Here is a 23,696-nt window from a genome sequence, read left to right on the forward strand (position 1 = left end):
TCTCCCACTCGAGACTCAAAAAATCCCCTCGGGGACCTAAATCTCCCCGCGCAAGACCCACGCGTCTCCCTTCCCCTTAAATCCTCCCCCGACATTGCACTCCTCCCCCCGCCCCGCCCCGTGTTCCTCCTCAGAGCCCCCCCTCCGGCCTTGTCCTTCCTCCCACGGCCGCTCTCCGTCCGCCGGGGCGGGCCCGGGAGCGGCGGCGGCGATGGGCGGTGGGGCGCGGGAGGTGGCCGGGTACCTGGCGGCTCTGGCCGGCTGGGTGGCGGGGCTGGCGGCCGCCGTGCTGCCGCAGTGGCGACAGAGCTCGTACGCCGGGGACGCCATCATCACGGCCGTGGGGCTCCACGAGGGGCTGTGGATGAGTTGCGCCGCCCAGAGCACCGGGCAGGTGCAGTGCCGCCTGCACGACTCGCTGCTCTCCCTCGAAGGTGGGTACGGGGGCCCGGGGCCCCGTAGGATGAGCCCCGCTTCCTTTCTTGGATGCAGTCCCCCCTCCCCGTCTCCGCCTTGGGATCCTGAGATGCCCTTGCCCCTTTGTAAGTCTGAGTCCCGCTGTGGGTTTGACCCTCCCCCATACGTCTCTGAGCCCTTCTCTGTGTTTGAACCCACCTGTATGAGTTTGAACACACATCCCGAACAGGTCTGTGCCCTCTTCACGTCTGGATGCCTCCTTCCCCTATGCATCTGAGCTCCTCTGGCTCTTCCTGGAGCCTGAGTCACCTTCAGGTCCAAGTCCTTCTTGCCCCCACCCCTATTGTAGATCTGACCCCCCACCCAAGAAGGGTCTGAGTCCACTCATCCACTGAGCTGAGCCTTGATGTGGGTCCAAGCTTTCCTCTCCATCTGTGAATCTTGGGCCCCCATCCCAGGACTGAGCCTCTCTTGGCCCTGTGGGTTTGAGCCCATTTGTGTGGCTGGGATGCTCCTGGCCCCAGCAGGTTTGAGCTCCAATGTGGGCATCACATTTAGATACCAAGAGTGCCCCATGGGAACATCAAAAACTCCCCCGCCCCTGCTCCGTGACCATGCATCACCCTTTTGGCATTTGGTGACTGTGGTGCTGCTCCTGGCAAGGTGTTTCCTAGCCCGGCACAGTCATGACCAGGATGACAGTGGAAGGGAGGAAGGTCAGGGAAGGCACTGGGAGCAGTGCCTTGAGCTGAGCTCAGGTCCCCATATCTACCAAGTGGGGAGGATATGACACGGGAGTTACACAGCAAGGACAGGGTTAAGGACAGATCATCACCAGCATGGAACACAGTGACCTTGCTTCCAGTTGCCCGGCTGTGGTCAAAGGCACCTGCTGGGAGCAGTTTTTCTTCCCCCCTTGCAGTTCACATCCAGACATGCCGGGCTCTCATGGTCATTTCTCTCCTCCTGGGCTTCTTTGGCATCATCGTGAGCGTGGTGGGCATGAAATGCACTAAAGTTGGGGAGGAGGATCCTGTTACCAAAAGCCGCATAGCTGTTGCTGGAGGTGTTCTCTTCATTCTCTCTGGTAAGGCAGCTCTAGCCTTCATACATCACTGGTGCAGGAATCCTCAAACACCTTTCAACACTGATAGAGGAAGGGGAGCAGTTTGGTGAGGGCTGGATGTCACTGACAGCCAACGTTTGATGTCTAGTGGAACAGCTAGGCAACCATCTCACTGCAGGGGCTTTGGACTAGGTGATCTTTAAAGGTCCCTTCCAACCCAAAACATTCTGTGATTCCACGATTCTGTGCCCAGGTCTGTGCACACTGGCTGCCGTGTCATTGTATGCAACACAGGTGACCTATGAGTTCTTCAGAGAGAGCACCATCCCCATCAACGCTAGGTAAGAGCCTGGCTCAGGGGGTGCCCGTCTGAATCCTGTCTTGTCCCTGCACTTCCCATTGGACCTTTCCTTTCTGGTTTTGGTGAGGCACAGCATTGTGGGCCAATGTGCTCCACGGGTGGGACCTCTGCCAGCCCTCACTGCCACCTTGCAGAAGATGTCCCTGATGCTAAAGCTTTAGCTGTTACCAGGTGGGACTGGGTAGTGGTACACATGTGGAATCTCAGCCCAGGGAGGATTATAAGCTGGGGACATGTGGTAGCTGGATACAGCCAACAGGAAAGATGAGGATGGAGAGGGAAGAACTAAAATCTGCCTTGACATCACCTTGATCACCTCATCAGAGCTTCAAGCATCCTGTTGCCCATCTCGGTTTGCACCTGTGCCTCTCTGGCCCTCCCTGATGCTCCCTTACCCCTTTCATCACAGGTACGAATTCGGCTCTGCTCTCTTCGTGGGCTGGGGGGCCGCCAGCCTCTCCATGTTGGGGGGATCCCTCCTGTGCTGCTCCTGCCCTGCCAAGGAGCGCCGAGGACAGCAGTACCATCAGCAGTCACAGCCCTCCACAGCCCGGGAGTATGTCTGAGCCCTAACCCTACGCTCCTGCTGCCCAGTGCCTCCCTTCCCTCCCAAAAAGAGGCAAGACCCTGGTGTTCCCACCCTGCCTGGACCCTGAATGCCCCGTGAGACCTTTCCCCTTCTTATCTTCCAGGTTTCAGCACCATTTTCAGTGCCAGCCTCTAAAGTAGAGGTTTTAAGTGTCACACCTCTCACGTCCATCATTGCTGTGTTCTCCTCATCTGGGCGGGGTGGTACCCCCCAGCCCCACATTATGGCCATGCAATCTCTGTCGGTCACAGGGATTCTGTGGGGGTGCTGCAGGGAGGCTGATGCCAGTGGCACAGGGGCACAGAGCCAGCTGGCCAATCCCACAGGGGTGTGCCACACAGAAGGGGTTTGTACCATGGCCACCCCTCTCTCACATCCTGTTTTCAGGAGCAAGTGGGGAGGAAAGCCAGTGTTTGGTTTTCCTTGGATGAGGTTTTTACTTCTAACAGCACCAGCCCAACTTGGGATTCAAGCATCCCTACACCCCGTTCTTGGCAGAGGGATGCTTTTAGGATGCAGCATTACCCTTCCTCATTGCTACTGAAAAGTAACAGTTTAAAATTATTATTAATTATTATTGATTCCTTCCTGGAGGCCAGTTGCTCCAGCTAAGCTCTGCCAGCCCAAACCTGCCTTGGACTCATTCCTGTCCAGGACCAGGCTGTGTCTTGTTAAACAATAAATGGGTTTGGGCAAATTAAAGCAGCAAAAAGGGGGTCTGAAAACAAATTATTTGGTTTTGGTTGCAGATGGACAGAGCCCTGAATTTTGGTGCCTCCCTGCTGGGTCCAAATCCCTCTTCCCCTGCCAAGATCCCCTAGAGCAGACAGTGAAGGTTCCAAATACAGCCTGCTAATTGCCTCCACCACTTTGTACCTCTATTCTACTGCTACTAATTGTTTTGTAACTGCCAAAGCTCCAATTTCATCTGTAAATCCTCCAAACTCTCTGTAGTCCATCCCTCCAGCCCTACTGCAGGTGTTGCACCAACCAACCCACAGGGAAGGACACTGAAAATTATCCAAACAGCTTCATTATCTATTTTTTAATTCTATTTTTAAACCCAAATATGAAGAGAAAGCTGATTTTTTAAAAATTTTGGGTTGCTCTATTTTATTTTATTTTGCTCTACTTTGTTTTATTCTACTTTTCTCATTTTTATTTTCTTTCCTTCTGTTTGATTTCCTTTCCCTCTATTTGATGTTATGCCCATGCCCGGGTCTGGGTCCCTGGCTGCGCTGGAGGAGAAACAATGCTATTTTTTCCCCGAGGGGGGGTGTGATTTCTCTCTTTCTCCCTGGTATGAACTGCCTTTATCTCTTTTAAGTTGCAGTCCCCCTGTAAAACGGTCCTGCACACCTCATGGGAGAGCAGTGCTTGTAGGCTGGCATCACCCATCAGGTGCTGAACCCAGATTTTGGGGTTCGAAAAACAACAACCAAAGCCACTGCATTAAGGATTGAAAAGGAACCTTATGCTTTAAAACAAACAAACAAACAAACAAAACAAAACAAAACAAAACAAAACCACAGACTAAAAAGGCCTTTTTATATTTCAGTGTAAATAATGTTTTTTATTCTATTAATATAAATTTCATTAACTTTTCCTTGGGATGCATGGCCTTGGAATTTTTTGTACTTAAAATTGTGACTTGGTGGTATTACAATATTTTAAATCATGGGCATCTTTCTGGAACTGTCTCTTTGATCTCCCCTCACTCCCCATCTGGACCAGTCCCCTCCAGTGCTGATTCAGAGCCACTTCTGCAGTGTGGCAGGAGCCTTTCCCCCATCCTCAACGGTTCTTGCCCTCCTGGCTAAATATATTGCATCTTTTGCCACGTGTTGCTCTCAAAGGTGGGGATGTGGTCTTACAAATTTCTTCAGATTAAATCCTTGGGAATCCAGCTTGACCCCTCCACAAGTCTCTTCCCAAGGCTGAAATGCCACCAGCATCTTCCACTTACGGGCCCTCTTATGAACCCTTATAGCCGAACTCTCCCTGTTTTCTCCCATTTCCCACGAATTCAGAGCTGACTTGTGCCTAATTGGGTATTTACTAATTTAAGCCGATTTTTACTCCACTATGCAGGGACGTGGCCCCTGCTGTGCATGTTTTTCTTTAGAGATCATGTTTTCCATCCAGGTTTTTGCATGGCTGCTGTGTCGTCTTAGCATCCTCGTTTTGCCTCCTGCATCTAGTCCAGAAATACATCCCATCCCACCTCAAACCCAGGGATTCCCTGTCCTTGGTGGCTGCTGTGACAATCTCCAATAGTCACCTGAAGGCTCCCTGGGGATGGACGCCCAGGCTGGAAGCACATTGGAGAGGGGGATCTGCCTTTGTTCACAGCACAGGCAGGCTGAAACAGTTTCCCCCCCTCCAAAGCACTTAGTCATTAAACCAGTTGTTGGGAGTTGGGGTTTTTTTCCTTTTTCTTTTACTTACAGATTTTTCTTTTTCCCATAAATTGCTAGGAAACTAACTACTGGGGACTTATGGATACTTACGGGTACTTAAGACAAAAGACTGTGTCTGAAGTCGGGAGAGGAATGGAGCATCTGGCTATACCTTTTTTCCCTCGGGGAGTTTCTCTCCGGGGGACAGAGATACCGCCAGAATGGGGCAGGTGAAAAAGACAGGGTTGGAGGCAGCTGGGTGCTCTCGCTTGTTGGCATCAGAGGAGGAGAGCCAGGCTGTCGCTTACTGCAAGAGAGAATTCACCGGCACCGCCACAGTTCAGCCCTGAGGGACCGATCACCATCTGCTTGTGTGCCCTGTGAATCGTGAACCCCGCCTCTCACTGCCCTGCTCAGAGCCCGGCCCCCGCTGTTTTTTTCGGTCCGGCCTCTGGGTTTCTCCACGCTGTGGCCGGCGCGGTCCCCGAGTTGCAGCTACCACTGTGGAACTCCTAATACATCTAGTCCACCACCCCGGGATTTTTTTTTTCTCATTTCTGCCAGCTGTGACGGTAACTGCACCAAAGGGGAAAGTGCCAGCAGCCCAGAAGGCTTTTACTGGGTCCCTGCTTCTGTTATTGTTTTGTTTGCCTTGTTATACAGACTAGTAAAGAATTGTTATTCCTATCCTCACATCTGCCTGAGAGCCCCTTGATTTCAAAATTATAATAATCCGGGGGTAGGGGGTTTACATTCTCCATTCCAAGAGAGGCTCCTGCCTTCCCTGGCAGACACCTGTCTTTCAAATAAACACACCAGATTAATGAGCAGTATTGAGGTTTTGGGTCATACCTCTTGCTTTCAGCCAAAGCCCTGTGAAATAACAGTCATTTTTTAAATAGGCAGAAATGAGGGAAAAGGGAACATTACCCCCACACATAGGCATGCAGAAGGGCTTTTCTCACACATCTGAGACATGGCTGTTTGAATTTGGTGGTGATTTTAATAATTCTTATTCACTGTCCTGCCCCTACAGCATATGCTGAGTCCTCTCTAGTTCTCTGAGATGATCCCATCTCAGAAAACATCTTTCTTTTTTTTTCCTTTCCAGCCACAGCAAGTTTTTTTAGTAAAATATTTGCTGAAGTTCAAGGTTTGGGTCTTGTCAGCACTTTTTTAACACATGGTTGTGACAAACCTCATTGTTTTGACAAACCAAAATTTTTTTGACAAACCCAAGATCTGATTTTCACTGTCATTAACCTGGGAAAGGAGCTTAATCATTTGACCACTGTTATGTGGAGTCATGGGTGGGAGACAGACACACGACACAACACAGAGTCACTAGCAAAGAGCATTGAGCTGAATGCAGCTGCCCTTTTTATAGGGCGTTTGAGTCTCCCAGCTTAGATAGCTGATTGGATGGGACCTCTCTCCCCCAGCTCTTTGGCCACTGGTATATCTGCATCTAAGCTTAAACAGGGTTGGCTGAGGTCTTTGTTACCTCTTTTCTAGAATGAGCCAAGTCAGATGAATTGGATTTGTTACGGCCAGATTTACCTTGTTCAGCTACAGACTAGCTGTGCTGTGACAGACTGCTCCTAGTTCTGCTCCTCTACCTGCCTCTTTTCACCCCCAAAAAGGTTTCAGTTGTGGATTAACAAAGCAGATTAGTTTGATATAAGCTGAGTGTTTAGACAGAGCAGAAAATATAAATACACCTATTCTATAGGTGTTGCCAAGACCATGGAGGTACAGTTTTGTATCACTTGGGGTCACACAGCATTTCATGCGTCACAGATGTCCAAGAACCGTTCTTGATCTGTAAAGGTTGGAAAATGAAGGTTCACAAACCCTTCTGAACATTTTTGGCCTTAATTCACTGCTGCATTCCAAAGCATTAGGCTTGCCATGTGCCAGAATTCTGGGAAAATAGAATAACTCAAAGCCCCAGGAATCTCACACATCAGGTACCTGGGCATCTCTGCAGGGCTGAAGGATTTGCCAAGATTGGTGTTTTGCCAAAATGCCCACAGTAAAATGCTGCAGAGGATTATCTAGAAGAAAAAAAAACCCAAAAAAACAAAACGCAACAAAAGCAAAACCCATCCTAAAAACCCAAGTGAACCTCAACTATGACCCATGAATGGAAATGAGAGATGAGGGTGAGTGGTGGCAGAGCCATGAGGTGCAACTGAGCCCAGGGATACTCAGAGGATGCTGTAACACAGATCCTGTGTAATCCCCAAACAGTAGGGGATTAGAGAACAAACCTGAAGCTTTTAGGGAAGCTCCAAGTGCCAGACAGCTGGGGTGCTGCTATTCAGGTTCAGACGCACCTCCTTGGGGGCTGACCAGACAGGGACCTGAGCCATCACTGCTGCAGGGGTTTTCACTTGTTTTCTGCTTAATGGGAAAAAAAGAAATGTCTTAATTACCAGTCAAAGAGGTTCATTACCACCCTGGCATTCCAGCTCCTTTCTTTGGCCCCTTCCAACCCTCTGAACTCAGGTATCACTCCTGGATCTTACTCCATTCCAGCATCTTAGGCCACTCATTCTTAGGCAGTAATTGAAAGGTCTAATAAAAAAACTATTATTTGTCCAGCACACATAGTCCCCCACCTGGGGAGAGTTCCCAGCAGGTTTCCACTGGTTTCCTCATGTGACATTTTTGGGGAGGCTCCATTCCCAGCCTATGACTGCTCTAACTGCAGGGATGCCCATCATGTCTCAGAGCACAAAGCCCAGCTGACATACCTTGAACAAACCCTAAATAGCCCAGCACAAGCTCCAGCTGTTTCTGCGTATCCCTGACTCCATTAGATGAGTCAGGATCCAATCCCATCAGCATTTAAAAGCCTTCCAGACTTACATCCCTTATCCCAAATCATCAGCAACAAAGAGATTCTGTCATCACCCCCTCTGCAACAAGGATGAGCCTGCAGTGAAGGTAAATAGTTCATGCTCTCCATGAACACCTTTTATTATTAACAAGGTTTAGAGCTGATTTTTCCCAGCATTAAGATTTTCTTTCTCTTCCTTTTTCTTTATTATATAACTGAAGTGGTTGAACAGATTTTCTTCAAAGGCTCCAAAACAGCTGGGCTCTAGCAGAAACAAATAATGCTCTGGGGAATTAGCTCAGAAGAGAGCCTGGGGAATTAAAAGAACTTACTGTAAATTGGGGTCTAAGAGACTTCCCACTTGGAGTGAAGCTGATGGAAGTGCTCAGAGATGATGTGAGAGTGATGCATTTACTACCAGTGAGATCCCAAGAGGGGATGTGGGGGGACATGGGGCACATTGGGTGTGGGGACAACCCTCCTTCCGTCTTTGCCCCACAGGGAGCCTGTGCCATGCCAGGGTGGGCGGCCTCTGGCTGGAGGTACTAAACAAGGATCATGATGAGTTATCATTTGATGGTAATTAACTCATGTAGCTCAGAAACTCATCTGGTGCTGCTAATTAACTCATTTGTATGAATCCCTGTCCAAAGGGTTGTTGCAGTGGCTGCAACTTCAGGCAGTAAAATATTTGGCTTTTTGGGTTGCAAAACATGACAAAATAGGGTTCCTGTCCAGGGTTTGCAGACACAATGTCCCCAGCTCATACCTTGGGCACAGCTCCCCCTCTCTCCAGAGTCCCTTCATCCAGGCATGGAAAACATCCATCTAGGATGGAAAACAAATGGTGCCCTCCCTTCTCCTCTGTGGAAAGCCTTGGCAGCTCCTCAGGGCACCCACATCATGCCCCAGCAGCCTTTGTTCCCCTTGGAATGGGAGATGTGTCTTTGGGCTTGTGCTTAAGATTAGGACACCTCCATGGGACACTTGTTTGTACTCCAACCTGGACGTTCAACACCTCATAGCTTTTCTTGGAGTGAAAAGCAAAAGCAAGAAAAGGCAGAGGATGTACCCACCAAGTCATATGGCAGGGATGGAGGTCTCTAGAGATTCTCTGGAGACATGCTTAGGTCACAGGTTTTCCTAGCAGTAGTTATTTGACAGGGGTTTCCAGCATCTGTTGATTGCCAAAGGGCAAGTACTGATGGTTGGCATTTTCTGTTTGGAAGAGAGGGAACCAATGTGAAAATGAATCCACTACAAAATTACTGTGTGTCTAAAAGCTCTCTCTACATGTAAACCTCGTGGCCCAACCTTGGCTGAGGATATTAGAGCATTTTGACAGCAAGTGAGCACTGTGAGACAGGACCCAGATGACTCCTAGGGATCCAGAGGATGCCTGGCCTTGGTGGCACCTTGTCCTTGTAAGATTGGGTGTCTGGAAGTAGCCAGAGCAGAGCTGGTGAACATCTCTGTGCCCTTGCAGGTCTCCCCATGAGTGCAGCCCTACAGGTGACAGCATTCGGGTTTGCTCTTCTCTCAACACTCTTCCTACTCCTGGCCACATGCACGGACTGCTGGATGGTCAATGCTGATGACAGCTTGGAGGTGAGCAGAGTAGCCACCTTTAAGGTGAGCAAAGCAACCATCATCCTCAAGGTGAGCAGCTGAGAGCAAGGTGGGTGCCTTGCCATCCATGAGGTTGCACAATGGCTCCACAGGCTTGAAAAAGGGACATGGTGGGGCAAAGCCACTGCTTTTTAAGTTGAAGGATTAGACGATTATGGAGGTAGAGGGATGGAGCAGGAGAAAACAGAGAGCAGGTATGGGCAGGGAGTCACCAGGACATATCCAGGTGTAGTAGTGGGAGCCTGAAATCTGCCTTGCTGGGCTGGGAGATCCATGGGAAGCTGGGGAAACCCTGGTGCTTTTTGCATGAGTGCCTTTCTCCTACTTCCAGGTAAGTCACAAATGCCGGGGCCTTTGGAGGGAGTGTGTCACCAACATGCAGGACGGGGTCAGGACCTGCGACCAATATGACTCAATTCTGGCTGACCACCCAGGTGAGTTGACCTGGCCTGGAGGCATTTATTAAGTTCACAGCTCAGAGTCTTCTTGAAAGGCAAGAGGGAAAGTGATTTTCATTGCACCAAGCTGCCCTTTGTCAGTCAGCCCCACCAGCCTAGTGCTGCTCTTGATGTCCTGCCCCAATAGCCTGGTCTTGGCAGGAACTTGGCAGTTAGACCTGCCATGGGGTCATCAGGCAGAAAAGATGCTGTGAAGCTGTGCCACCTCACGACAAACATGCTCCAGCATGCAGAGCCTAGGATTTGCAACCCACTATGCTGCAGGCAGAGCAAGGACCAGTCCCACTGGCAAAGGACTCATGCCCACAGCTCAGGGACAGTCACATCAGGGTAGGGACATTTCTTCTGGCCTGCACAGGGCATACCAAGCCCTGCAGAGAGAACCTCTGTGTTGGGTCATTACATGGAACAACACAGATTCAGGCAGTGGAGAAGGAAAGTAGTTGGTATGGACCAAGGGGGACTGCCACCTTGCTCTTGGGGGAGAAGCGAGCTTTGCAGGGCACAGTCCCATCACAGTTAGTGATATGATCCATGCCAGCTCTAGTTTTTCACTGGTATATTGACATTTGCTGTTTAAAACACCTGCTACACAACTTGGAGGAAAAAACACTGTGAGCAGCAGTGTCTTTTGCTCAAGAATGACTTGAGCAGGCGACTACATACCAGTGGTGATGGGTATACCTTGAGTTGTTTGGTTTCTTGAGCTGGTCTAATCATGGGTTTAAGTCCTTATTAAGTTTCTGATGAGCTTTTTGAGCACCTTCCCTTGGCCCATGGCAGGGATGGAGTTAGTGGATTCCAGTGTGATGGCACTGGTGAGCTGGGTGACTCAAAAAGGACATGGGCAGAAATCTGGAGACCCCTGTTCCTCTGGTAATTCCTCATTCCTGTTTCTGGTTGTTTTTAACTTTTCTGCCCAGTGAAGATCGTGGTGACACGGACCCTGATGATCACGGCAGATCTCCTGGCTGGCCTGGCTTTGGCCACACTGGTCCTTGGGCTTGACTGTATCACCTTCCTCAAGGAAGATCCTTGTGTCAAACTGAAGATGTGCTATGGAGCTGGAGTCATACTCTGCGCTGGGAGTGCGTGACTGGGAGAGCTTTGGAGCAAACAGACTTCATGGCCCACAGGGAGCTGGGGAGCATGCTGGGAGCTAGTGGCACCCCCTCAGTGGGGCTTGGGGAGTATGGGGTGTTGTATGGTTGTTTTTAATAAGCCCCTTTTCTCCTAGGCATCCTGGGTCTCATAGGCTCTGTGTGGTATGCAGTGGATGTCTACGTGGAGAGGGCCATGCTGGTGTCACACAATATATTCCTGGGAGTCCACTATGACTTTGGGTGGTCGTGCTGGCTGGGGATGGCTGGCTCCATGGGCTGCTTTGTGGCATCTGTCCTGCTGACCTGCTGCCTCTATGCCTGCACAGGTCAGTCTGTCTCATTCCACCCCATCTTATCTCAAGTAGCTTTTTGCCCTGCAGATATAAGGGGTAAAGGACCAGCTCAGAGGGCACAGAGGCTTCTTGCAGGGCCCAGCCTAACCAAGGGGGACCCCTCTGTGCCCAACCTGTGCCCCTTGGCTGGGAAGGCTACACAAGGCAGAACAGGGCTGAGTGAGGGGCCCCATAAACCCTATAAGGGCATGAAGAGGATGCAGGGATCCATCCACATCTGTGCACCTCCAAGTCCTGGTGAAGGTGTGCTGATGTTTACTCAAAGCAGTAGCTGTGCTGAAGTTGAATCCCTGTCGTCAGCCAAAGCCTGAGACAGTGGCTGCAGGGATGTGCTGGTTGAAATACAGCCCTCCCACCAGGGACATTGGGCAGATGATGCTTCCCCAGACGTCATCTCCAATCTTTATGTCTGGTCCCATGGGGTGGAAGTTAACCCTGCTGGCTGTCTCAGTTAATTTCTCCTGCTGTGTGCCCATGCTGTGGCAGTCCCAAGTCACCCTGCAACTGCCGGCCATGACACAACCCCAACTCTTTCCTGGCAGCCCCCAGCAGCCACTGTCAACTCCAGAGGCATCCCCAGCCCCAGGGCCAAACAGCCACCCGGACAGCCACCAGCAAGATGTACGCCATGGATTCCCGTGTGTGATGGCCGCAGCACCTCCTGCACCCCGCCCTGATCCTGCACCCCGCCCTGATATGGGACACTCTCCCTGCCAGTCTGACCTCATTAAAGCACTAGCACCTGTACTGAGACATTTCTGCAGCTGCTTCCAGGTTCTGATGTAGCCAGCTGACTGCTAAAAGCAAAGGTACTGCAGCAGTCAGCCAGGGGAGGGTTTTTTCCCCACTTCCAGCCAGGTTTCATGGAAATAAATCCCAGAAAAGTATTGCTTTAAGGAAAGATGCCCCTGTTCCCTGGGAAAGCTGTCAGGACACTGAGGGCAGGGTAGCTCCTCTGACATTGCTCAGCCCATGCTTTGGGAGAATTCAGTGGGAAGTCTTTTTCCAGACGGAGCAGCACTGACTCCATGTGGCTGGTAGCCCTCCCACACCAGCCCCACTGGAAACCTTCCCTGGGCTTGGACTCAGGGCAGTATGAGGCTTGTGCTCAAAAACTGGATAAAACCAGGAGTCTGGAATACTTAGTTATCCATGTTTTCATGGGGATCATGAAGGAACATCGAAGCCATACACACAAGGAGGTGAGTCAGTCTGAAGCCTGATGGAGATGCTCTACTAAGAGTGTGGTTTTTAAGTTCACACAAAATGGGAATTCTGTTTTCCAAATGAATTATCTTTCGGCATTTGTAAAACATTATGAAAACAAACCAGACCCTGAAACCCACCAACTCAATCCCCACCACCCTCAATTACTGAATACTGGTTGTGGCCTCATTCCCTTACTTCTCCTTACTACCCCAAGCTAGGCACACAGACACCATTGCAGCACAGGGAAACCAAGCAGAATCACCTCAGCACTGTCACCCTGAGAGGAGGAAAGTCAAGCTCCAGGCCCAAGCAGATGGTGCTGCAGGGGCACAGTCAGTCCCCAAAACAGATGGGTGTGAAGACTCGCTGTCCCACTCCTGCAGCCCAGCCAGGCTGCAAAACACCTGCATCCAAAACCTAGAGGAGCTATAAGGGTCTTCTTGAGCCATCTGCCCCCTCACATGAAGTCAAAAAGCAGCAAAGCTGTTTTTTAGTGCTGCTTCTCACACTTCTGCAAGATGGAATGTCTGGGGCAAGTCTGTCTTGTTTCCCAGGACCCCAGGAACCTGGGAAAGGAGAAAATCCAAACACTGAGTGACAGGAAGGAGCAGAGACGAGATTGTGCTGTCAAACAGCAGTGTCTGGAGGGCAGGGATGCTCACAAATGGCACAGCCAAGGGATGAGCACGTGTGAGCATTAGCAGGTGTAGAGAACAAAGCCTGGAGCACTAGGATTGTTGTGACACTGGGGATGACTATGACACTGCAGCCCACAAGAAAATTATTAAGAGCACAGAGCTCACTAGTATGCAGAAGGGTCCCAAAAACTGCCATTGGACAGTGACCCCCTCCTGCAGGTGGTTCTAACGGGTGTTGTCAGACCACGGCACAGCTGTGAGCTCCATGCTGAGGGAGCAGCCCCCACTCACCAGGTTCTCACCATGGCAGTGGGGTGCAGCCAAAGCCAGTTGTGTCATAAGGCACAGCCCCATCTCCATGCTGCTGCACCCAGCTGGCTCTGCAGTGCATTCACGGAGCAATTGTGCTATAGCACAGCCCCAATGGCAAGTTTGGGACTTTTCTGGTATCTACAACCTGGCACAGGCTGCCCAGAGAAACCATGGCTGCCCCATCCCTGAAGTATTCAAGGCCAGCCCGGACAGGGATTGGAGCAACCTAATCTGCAAGCAGGTGTCCCTGCCCCACTGACAGGGTATGGGATGAGGTGAGCTTTAAGGTTCCTCATTCCTCCAACCCAAACCAATGTGTGATTTTACCATTTTTGGGGGAGGGTTCCCCCTTTTTTTTAAGCACCATCACACCAAGTCAGGTCTGCAAGTGCTGTATTCCAGCAAGGACACAGCCAAGCTGTACCAGCAAACAGCTCCTGGAAACACACTGGGCTAGCACTAGAAACTCCCACCCCTCTGTGGCTGCCCCTCATTCTCCAATGTGACTCAATTGCACCTTCATTGGTTTTTCTACTTCAACTTTTCTGCTTTACCCCACCAGCCTGTATGCCCAAAGAGTAAAGCAGTCATTTTTTTCCCAAACCTTCTATGAATACTGAAAACCTTTAAAACACTTAAGCACACATGGTAACTCTTTAAGACCTTTATTAACAGATGCTTGCAGTTTGACTTGAAAAAATCAGGCGTATATTTCATACAAATTAAAAATGAGGTTCTTAAAAATCTCAACGTGACCAGATATGAAACAATTTACAAACTTTTAAAGGTATATTGAGAAAAACCAGGCTTTTAAAAAACGCGTTTATCATTTCCAAAAAGAGAATTCTTTAGGTAAAAATAATAAAAACCCCATGCTGCATAGATAATGCAGATAGTTCTAGTAATCTGGTCAACAGCAAAAAGCAAGCACTTAAGGTCTTCAGTTCCAATTCTTTTGTTCATTTCTTATTGCTGGAATTTCATTTTCTTCTTCATTTCTTGAAGTCTTTTCTTTGATGACTAAACTGAAAAAGAGGGAAAAAAGGCTGATCAGACAGGTGTCAAAGGGTTACAGGGGTGCTTTGTGTACCAAGGCTCACCTGCAACTCAAAAATTCACCCTAAGCTGCCTGTCACAAGCTCACAGCGCAACCCTCACCAGATACTTCTCCTTGTCCGCCCCACCCCCCACAACCACACCAGCCACCTTTGCAAAGGAACAATGCCAAGGACTCCAAAGAGTCAGTCAACTTAAACCCACAGGGATCCCTCCTGTCATGGGGAAGGCTGCTTCCACCAGGCTCTGCCAACATTCAGCCACTGCTCAAAGCACAGACACTAAAGCCAATATTCTCCAATGCTACCAGACAGCAAGACGAACCAAGGTGATTTTGTCATATTCTTCTGAAGCCTATGTTCTAAGAATTCATCCAGGAGGGGCTGACCACAAAGACGAATACCAGGATACAACAAATGTTCACCAAAAGTGCACAGAGATCACTGCAGCACAGTCTGGACAGTGAGCGAATGATCCATCTGCAAGCGGAACATGAAGCAGTAGAGCCCATGCAGATGAAGTCCCCAAGCTCCCACAGTTGGGAGAGGCTGCAGCTGCTGCCAGCATTGAGCCGTCTCCCAGCCCAACCCCTCCAGCCCCTGTCCATCCCATCAATGTGACCACTCAGCCTGCTCCCACTACAGCCTATATGCTTCTTTCACTTTCCTGCCCTCCAAGTAATAAGCAAGGAACAAAATGAATGGGATACACACATGGGTGACAAGAAATGCAGAACATGTAGACTCTTGGCAATGAAAATATTCCCAAATTAGCAGAACTGTCTCTCAGGAGTCAGCATTAAACAAGCCTCAATCACAAATAGGTTCCCTTGCAACTAACCCAGCCTCTGGCCCCTGCCCTGCACACAACTCTTCCAGAGTCCACATCTCAGCACTGCAACAAAACTCCCACATGCTCTGACAAAGCCACAATTTCTACCAGTTTTTCCAGCACTTTGATTAGATAAAAAGCTGCTCCTGAGACACTCCTGCTAATTCTGCATCACCTTTGTAGAAATGGATGCCAAGGTCTCAATGCCATCCACCTCCTGTAGGGACTCAGCTCAGGCACTGATGGAGCTGGGTAAATCCCAGCATGTTAATTCACAGCTTCTCCTGACTACTTTCAAGTCTTTACATTTGCACTGCTTGAATTTCTGGGCGAGCAGAGACTGCTGTACACCTAAACTACTGCACACAGCCAAGATTTTAAGTGTAACAGTATTCCATCAGTGACAACTGAAGCTTGTAACTAAGTCCTCCCGATTAGTCAGCATTGATGCAACAAAGCCTCACAATTCAGTGCTGCAGACACAATCACAAATCAGTTACAGCATGTGTGAGCAAGAAGAGTCCAAACATTGTAAGGCACAAATACAAAGCAACAAAAGAAAAAGTCAACAAATGGCATCCCCAGGTCCCTGTCACGCACCCGGATGATGGTAGAGATGTTAAGCCGGTATTTACTCAGCCCCGCCCTGCTCAGCCTCGGGAGCGGACGTGTTCTCAGCTGGTGGTTCGGCTGTCTTCGTCTCTTTGCCATCTTGTGGTTTAGGGTTCTCTGGGCGTCTGCGTCGGTAGTTGAAATTACGGCGGTACCGACGTTGAGGTGGCTGCTGACTTTGGGTTTCATCCCCTTGGTTCTCTTTATCTTCTTCATTTCCATCCTCTCTAGGCTGTCTTTGACGAGGAGGACCCCTGAAAGTCAAGCTAGGCTTTAACTATGCAGCACCTGAGCATCACCATGTCCCGGCTCTGTTTCTGAACAAGGCTAAAACCAGCAGCTGATCTGCAGCATACCTGCGAAATCTTGGTCTGTAACCCCGGTACATGTTTTGCCTGACTGGTCTGCCGTCTCCTGCACCCTGGTTGTCAGCACCCTGCAAGACATCAGGCCACAGACCTCCTCAGCCCCAACCAGAAATGTGCTAACTCCACAGCTTGTCACACTGTGAGAAAGCATCTGGAAGATGGTCAGTTCAGTCAAGGTGGACAGCAGTTCTAGGGAAGAGGGGCACACATGATGGAGAATCCTCCACTTAATCATAAAAAACTGTAACACTCTGGTTTTTAGACGCTATAACATAAAGACCTTCAGCTACTTCATCTCACGCTACTGCCAAACCTTACCAAAATCAGCTGGAGTACCTACAAGAAGTGTCAAAAGGTGCATCCCATCACCCTGCTCCAAAGCAACCAAGCCCGTTTAGCATCATACGTCACGCAAATGTTACCTCCACTATCTCTCCCTGTACGGGAGGGTTGGTGTATTGTGGACGACGCCCGTAGGGCCTACGCATATAGTAAGGTGGGTACCGCCGCCTGCGATAGGGACGGCGTTGCTGGGCTTGGCCTTCTGGTATGTTCTCTCCTCCTTCGTTCTTTTCCCCACTCTCACTGTTCTGGTAGTTCTGCTGATAGTTGCGTGGAGGACCCCTACGACGTGGATATCGTCTGTAATGGTTACGATCTGCTGCGTATTTACTGCCCTGCACTGGAACTCCACCAGGTCCTGTGACATTGGCTGCCTCCGCACCCTAAAGAGTGGAAATAGCATTAGGGAAACAGTCACCATCCCACCAGCTACATCATAAGTCTAGTACTGAGCAAAGATTTATATCCACATTGTGAAGAAATGAAAAACCATTCACCTCCTTGGATGTCATCAGGCATCAACTCAAACCACAGGCACCACACCAAGCCTGCAACCTGAGTTTTCCATGTGCGCTCTGACACCCGAGAGATGTGTTTACCTTTTCTCCCTCAACCACATCAAACTCCACGGTCTCTCCATCTCCTACGCTGCGGAGGTACTTCCTGGGGTTATTCTTCTTTATGGCAGTCTAACAACACAACAGTGCAGGCACAGCATAAGAATACAAAGGAAGACTTTTTTTTTTTTTAGACTACTAAATACTTAAGTTTCTCTATCTGAGGAGAAAGACCTGTACTTCTGAAAAAGCAACTGAATAATTGGGAAAATCCAGGAAGTCATAAAATGTACCTGTATTATGCTCTGGACTATTTGAAATGTGCAACAGCTTTACCATTAACTGGAAGCACCTGTCAACATGCTGTCTGCTGGCTAAAAAGGCAGTTTGAAAACAAAGAGGAAAACTCTCACACCACACACTGGCTAAAGCACTCCTATAATCAGAGTTTAAAATTCAACGTCACTATGATAGTTATTAATTCCTCTGCTGCCTATACACCAATATATCACAGCATTTCCAATCACCCTCTTGGATTTCCAGCCCTCCAGAATTTCCCACACACCACAGGACACAGCAGCTTCTGTGTTCCATACACTGTAAACATAAAAATAGCCAGGTATCAAGAGATCTCCTCCTCCATGGCTTCCAACACCATAGTTTCTACTACAGGTCTAACCAATTAATCCTAAATCTACTCCAGTTGTGTATTGCACAACAAGGATTGGTCTTTTCTAGGCATCAGCACCAGACAATCCTCTGTATCGGTGGCCCACCTGTCAAACAACATTACTAGAACAGACTCAGTTTTCGGTGCTCTGCTGTACTGGATGACATCTTCAGCAGACAAGTTAATACTCAATACACACTGTGCTCAGGCATGTCCTGCTTATCAAACACTTTAAATGAAGGGCAATAACAGTGTAACAACTTTAATATAAATACCTGCCACACAGGTATTTGATTGCATTTCTTCTGCCTAAATTGTACAAAATCAATAGAAAAACATGCCCACAAGTCTCAGTAACTTTAAGGAAAGCCTTATTACAACAAGCAGCCAGTCCAACAGCTTTTTGTGACACCTGAGGTATGTAACAGGGATGGAGAAAAGCACACACAGCTAGACTTCTCAAACAACCTGATTTCTTTCTGATTAGAGCCCTATAACGGTTTAATTGTAAAAATATTACACTAAAACAAATCATTACCAAACTGTTATTTCAGAAACAGAGACACCAGCTACATGACAAGTCCTGTAACACAATCAGTAAGTCAAGGTCACTTACAGATGGCCCTACTTGCCCATCGGGTCTGAAAGCCTCCCTTCAGGGTATGTATAACCTCTCACAAACCAGTGCCTCTAAAAGCTGGTAATTCATACAAAGAACAAGCATGAAGCTGAGAGAGTATAAAATGCCAGAGTAAAGCAGGCTCCACTAAGAATTCTTTGTGGTCTGCTTACTAAGGAGATCCTGAGCCAGAAAGGGCAAAAAGCAAATTGCTGATCACAGCCTCTCAATTAGACAAAGAACTAAACCAAGGCAAACCTGCTCCATAAAGTAAGACACAGGTGTGGTGTGCATTCTTGGTCTATTTTCCAGAGGCTTAACTATTTGCCATACATTATATCTAAGGATACATATCAGTTAAATTGAAAAGCCTGGACTAAAATTTTGGTAGACTTTCACAGAAAGCCTAGAGCAATAAAATCTGTAATTCTGCCTAGGAAAAAAAAGTTTCATTGTCACTTCATCCCTAAGTTCAATTAATTTCTTTCCCTGCTGCAAGCTATTCATTTAACTTTATTTCCAGATGCTTACTTAACCATTGTATGAATCCACAAGGTGACTGAACTCCAAGCAGTTATCCCCAAGCCCATACTAGCATCAAGTGCAACTCTCATCACTGTACAACCATAGCCCACTTAGCTGATGTGCAAAACCCAAAAGTGCAAGCAGGCTCTTCCTGCAATGCAACCAAGAATCAGTTATTTGTGTTCAAGTAACAGTGAAAAGGCAAGGCTCTTCCACAACTTCAATCCTACTCAAATGGGTCAGGAACAGGCAATTTCTGAGAGAGAATATGTTTCAGTTTCAAGGAAATCTTACCTGATGGACAAACACATCTTCCTTGGTGTCATTCCTGCAAAACAACAGGAAATTGAACTTCATTAATAAAATGCACAGTAAATTAAAAATTCAGTTGTTTGGTACAAAGGCAAAATGCAGATCTATCATAACAGGCTTTCAGCATTACTCCTCAACCTGCTCTCAACTAGGTCCTATTAGCTTACTGTGTGTAGGAAAGAGATCAGCTTACACAAAGTGCAAAGCGCATGCTGAATGGTCAGTAAGGCACATTCCTCCTCACTGCTGCACACCCCTCTATCCTTCACACCCCATCACCAGAGATGTTTGAACACCTGACAGTGACCACTCACTCCTTCCCAGCAGTGCTCTGTGAGAGACTGGCGGCTACTGCAGCTTTCTGGAAGCAGCTCTGCCCTTGCCACTGCAGCCTCACTTACAACCCCTCAGCCTCAGTGTTTCACTTACCTGAGGAACAGCAACACCAGCTGCCCATGAAGGCAGCACAGCTGGTCAAGCCTTGGTCTCCCCTCTCAATAAACAGAGAAGAGCTCAGGTCTGTATCTATAAGGACCCAAGAGCACCCATCCTTCAGCGGGACCCTGGCAGAGCTTTTGCAACTGCCATGAGCCTGAACAACCACAACAGAGTACCAGCTTCAGTCAGAAGTTTATTTTCTGCTCTGAAGAGGTACAGCAGAGACAACCTTGCACTGGTTAGAGCTGCACAAGCCATCTCCACCACTCCTGAAGCATTCCAGCTCCCACCACACCAACCCACCCTCACTGCAGTGTTTTCATTACAGCATGGAACAGCCTGAATCAACAGCAAATTGGCTTTTATTTCCTAGTTAAAGACATAAGTAAGCTTGTGTGAAAACATGCTCTGAACTGAAGTGCTCATGGCTAGTGGTAACAGAATACTTGGGATGGTTTTTAGTAAGATAAAGCCAGGTGCTCCTTTCCCCCAGCTTTAAAAAGTGAGATTTGACAATTAAACTTCTTCCAGAGATGCCATCCAAGTTACAGCTATTCCATCAGACATCACTGGTAAAAATAAGTCCCCTTGTTTCCTCTTGAAATTGATGCCTACAGACCACAAAGGTTACTGGGAAAAGGCAGCCAAAAAGCAGAGCCATTCCTATGTCATCTCCAAAGCCTCAAGAAAACAGCACTCAGAAGCCCTTGCAAAGCCAAAGCTGAAAGACTCTTCTTCAAAATATAATGCCTAAAATGCTGAAAACCTTCACAAGAGAATAGTAATAACATGCTTCTAGTGAAAATGCTGAGCACCTTCTTTCATCCTCAGCTGAAAAACAGTGGTAGGAAGTGCTTATCCATAACACGGACGCCTTGTACTTTTGTACAGGTTGAATTTTGGACAACCAGACCAAATACTTGTTTTTAAAATTCATTTGCAAAGCAGTTTCCATTCAAGAGGACATCGGAGTTTTGGCTGGACAACTAACAAGGTCACACAGAGCTCACTGAATCAAGTGAAAAACACACCAGGTCATTTTTACAGCCTAATGCCACTGGCCACATCACTCCCAATGCTGTTTTCCAGCAAGCACATCTGGAAGCAGCAAGCATGCTGCCATGCGGATGATGGAACAACAGGACCATCACTTTTTCAAAGAAAATTTGGAAGAGTACAAGAGAAACACCCATTCTGAAAGCCAAACAAATAATTTAACTGATCTTTGTACTGTGCCACTCTTCCATTCACATCTTTTATCCACTAAAATATATTAGAAAAAGGGCAACAGACAAGCAGACAGACTAAGAAGATGCCAAGTCCAGCAGGGCACCAAATACCATGCCAGACACTGCAGCTCCAGCTATGGCACAGACCAAGCCAGCGGCTTTTGCACATCCACTTGTTATTTTGGCAAACACAAGAAACAACTATCAAAGACCCAGAATTCAAACTCCTTCCTATTTTGGAACAGAATCACACCTCTAACACTAAGAACACACAGGAAACACCTGAAGTGAGCATGCAACTACATGAAAGCTCATTTCAGTTCCATAGCCTCATTTTATCTGAAAGCAGATCTGGCTACAACAGAGCCATGCAAGGGCAGGAGCTCCTGCACAGCTTCCCTACAGCCAAGCAAAGATTCCAGAGCTGAGGAAATGTCCTCCCCTTCAGTTACCAGGCTCTAATCTCTTGATAATACAAGATCATACTGGGTTTCTCATTACAAATGGCAACCTCAGGGATTAAACAGCTGCCAAAGTAATGACTGGGGAAGCTACTCGGATGTCTCAACTAGCTGCTGCTGCTTCCTTGCTTGACTGACATCACAGAACATTTCACTGCCGAGGAAACAGGAAAAGCCTTCCCTCGAGGTCGGGTTTGTGGCTGGGATTTGGGAGGCGTTTCCAAGGCCAGCGACACAACAGCTCTCAGCACCGGTGACTCCTCAACACTGGGAGCTGAAGCATGGCATGATGAACAATGCCAACTGGGCAGACTGGGAGGCAAGTTTGTAAAGCTGCAGACACAAAACCAATTCAGGAGCTTGACAGACAATTTAGACTAGTTCATAAAGTAAAAGGCAGTTCAAAAAGGCAGTGTTTAAACCAAACATAAATAAAAGTTCCAATAATAACACTATACTTGCTTGTCTAAAGGGGGATTTTCCAGTATGCAGCCTCATTCTGAGACTGGGAAGTTTAAGTACCACGAATTAAGGGAAACAGCTCTGGCAACACTCCGGGGAGGCCCCCCCAACTAATGGGGGCAAGAATTGCCCATTTTTAGGAAACTTGTTTGCAGAGCACTTCCTCTCCTTGACAGGCCTACTTCAGGTACTTAAATAAGTCCCAAAGCGTTCAAATTATTCTTTCACATCAACTACTGTCATAAAAAGAATCTTTAGGCACTTGTTTCATGAGACCAGTCCATACACTTGAGTGTGGCAGTAGACTGTGTGAACTGTGCTCCTTTTGCTCATTTTCCTACATGTTGGGGGTGCCCTCATTAGAGCGTGTTTTAACTACCAAGCACTAAAAGCAATTTTTGCTTGCATTGACTGAACTTCACGCAGTTTGAACAAATACTGTGTGTCCTGACAGCCAGTGTACTTTTATATCCTTAAGGGGAAAAAAAAAAACCCCATACATCATAAAAGGATGGACCATAATGTAAGACACATCGCCGTGGAAACAGACTCGCTTCGAGAGCGCAGCTCTTGCCTTAGGTTTAAGGACTTAAAAGCAAGCCCCGAGAGGGTCAGAAACCCCGGGGTGGAGAAAGGGCGCATCTCCCCAGCTCCTTCTACCAAGAAGGGCGAGAGGCGGCAAAGGCACCGCCGCCTCCCACCCCGCCTGTCACCCGCGCGACACAAGAGCCGCGCCCCCCTCCCCGGGCCTCCCGTAACAAGGCCCGCCGCGTCTAGGCGCTCACCTGTTGATGAAGCCGTAACCGTTCCTCACGTTGAACCATTTCACTGTTCCCAAAACCTTCGTTGCTGCGGGAAGGGGCAGAGTGAAGAGGGGAAGGAGGGGAAGGAGCGGCGCGTCAGGGGCACGTGGCGAGGCGCGCGCACAAAGGCCCCGCGTGGCGGACATCTTGCGCCGCCCCGCCCCCACCCGGCACGCGGGGTCGGCAGCGCGCGGGGAGGCGAGGGAGAGGGGGGCGACTAACGGCCGCCGCGCGCGCGAGCAAGCGAGGACACGAGCCGGGGGCGGGGAGGGGGTGCGCACCGCCCCTCGGGGGGGAAGGCAGCGCGCGCCACCCTCAGCCATGGCGGGGGAGGGGCAGGGGATCGGGGCTTCCCACCCCACTCCGGGACCCCAGGCTGCCCTCACCGATGACCTTCTTGTCCCCGCCAGCGGGAGGCGCCGCCGAGGCCAGGCCGCTGCCCCCGTTCCCGGTCCCACCGTTTGGCTTGGAGTCGGCGGGGGCGGCGGGGGCCGCCGCGGGGACGGGGGCGGCGGGCGGCTGGGTCTCGGCCTCGCTGCTCATGGCGGCGGCTGTTCGGTGCGGACGGTGGTGGTGACTGCTGTTTGCGCCGCCTCCCGCGGTGTGATGGTGACTGAGGCCGGCCGTGGGGGGCTGCTCCCTGCTCCGGGCTCGCTGAGCTCCGCTCTCCGCTCCCGATACCGATCGAACTGGCCACAATGGCGGCGCGCACCGGCTAGCCACCCCGCGCGCCCCGCCCGCACGCGCCACAATTCGCCACCCGGCCCGCCCGTTAAACGGAGAGCGACCCCATTGGCCTTTCCTCAACCCGCCCCCGGCCCCCACCGAAAACCTATTGGCGGTGACACCTGCCTTTCCTCAAGAGCGAGCGCCCATTGGTTGCTTCGCCCGCGGCTGCCAAGCTAGCTTTTCTCACCGGCCGACCCGGGGTCCCCGCCCCCGCCCCTTGATTGGCCGTTCCGGCCGTCGCTCCCGCCCTCAACGGGCACGAACGGGGAAGTGCGCGCGACCATGTGGCGGCGGCTCCTGTCC

The 23,696-nt window shown here is 49.4% G+C and overlaps 2 protein-coding genes across 8 annotated transcripts; one reads left to right on the forward strand and one right to left on the reverse strand.

Annotated features, from left to right (window-relative positions):
• Positions 1-154: 154 nt before the first annotated feature.
• Positions 155-11,915, forward strand: CLDN19 (claudin 19). Of its 4 annotated transcripts, XM_030963875.1 has the most exons (6): positions 155-434; positions 9,164-9,285; positions 9,638-9,740; positions 10,688-10,852; positions 11,002-11,193; positions 11,763-11,915. In XM_030963875.1, exons 1-6 carry the CDS (start codon positions 212-214, stop codon positions 11,864-11,866), a joined length of 909 nt encoding a protein of 302 aa, XP_030819735.1. In that variant the 5' UTR covers positions 155-211; the 3' UTR covers positions 11,867-11,915. The 4 variants fall into 4 exon arrangements, with proteins under 4 accessions (XP_030819735.1, XP_030819736.1, XP_030819738.1 ...); XM_030963876.1 differs by lacking the exons at positions 9,164-9,285; positions 9,638-9,740; positions 10,688-10,852; positions 11,002-11,193; positions 11,763-11,915 and adding exons at positions 1,340-1,504; positions 1,737-1,824; positions 2,254-2,400; positions 4,911-5,519; XM_030963878.1 differs by lacking the exons at positions 9,164-9,285; positions 9,638-9,740; positions 10,688-10,852; positions 11,002-11,193; positions 11,763-11,915 and adding exons at positions 1,340-1,504; positions 2,254-2,400; positions 4,911-4,959.
• A 2,113-nt stretch (positions 11,916-14,028) lies between these two features.
• YBX1 (Y-box binding protein 1) lies at positions 14,029-23,381 on the reverse strand. 4 transcript variants are annotated; one of them, XM_030963616.1, is made up of 8 exons: positions 23,051-23,381; positions 22,647-22,710; positions 19,254-19,287; positions 17,188-17,277; positions 16,669-16,971; positions 16,235-16,314; positions 15,867-16,132; positions 14,029-14,399 (listed from the first exon to the last, which is right to left on the reverse strand). In XM_030963616.1, the coding sequence occupies exons 1-7, from the start codon at positions 23,205-23,207 to the stop codon at positions 15,898-15,900; spliced, it is 963 nt and encodes a 320-aa protein (XP_030819476.1). In that variant the 5' UTR covers positions 23,208-23,381; the 3' UTR covers positions 14,029-14,399; positions 15,867-15,897. The 4 variants fall into 4 exon arrangements, with proteins under 4 accessions (XP_030819476.1, XP_030819475.1, XP_030819474.1 ...); XM_030963615.1 differs by having other exon boundaries at positions 14,029-14,404; XM_030963614.1 differs by having other exon boundaries at positions 15,867-16,144.
• Positions 23,382-23,696: the final 315 nt, after the last annotated feature.

This window comes from Camarhynchus parvulus, chromosome 21, assembly GCF_901933205.1.
Source record: "Camarhynchus parvulus chromosome 21, STF_HiC, whole genome shotgun sequence".
NCBI lineage: Eukaryota > Metazoa > Chordata > Aves > Passeriformes > Thraupidae > Camarhynchus > Camarhynchus parvulus.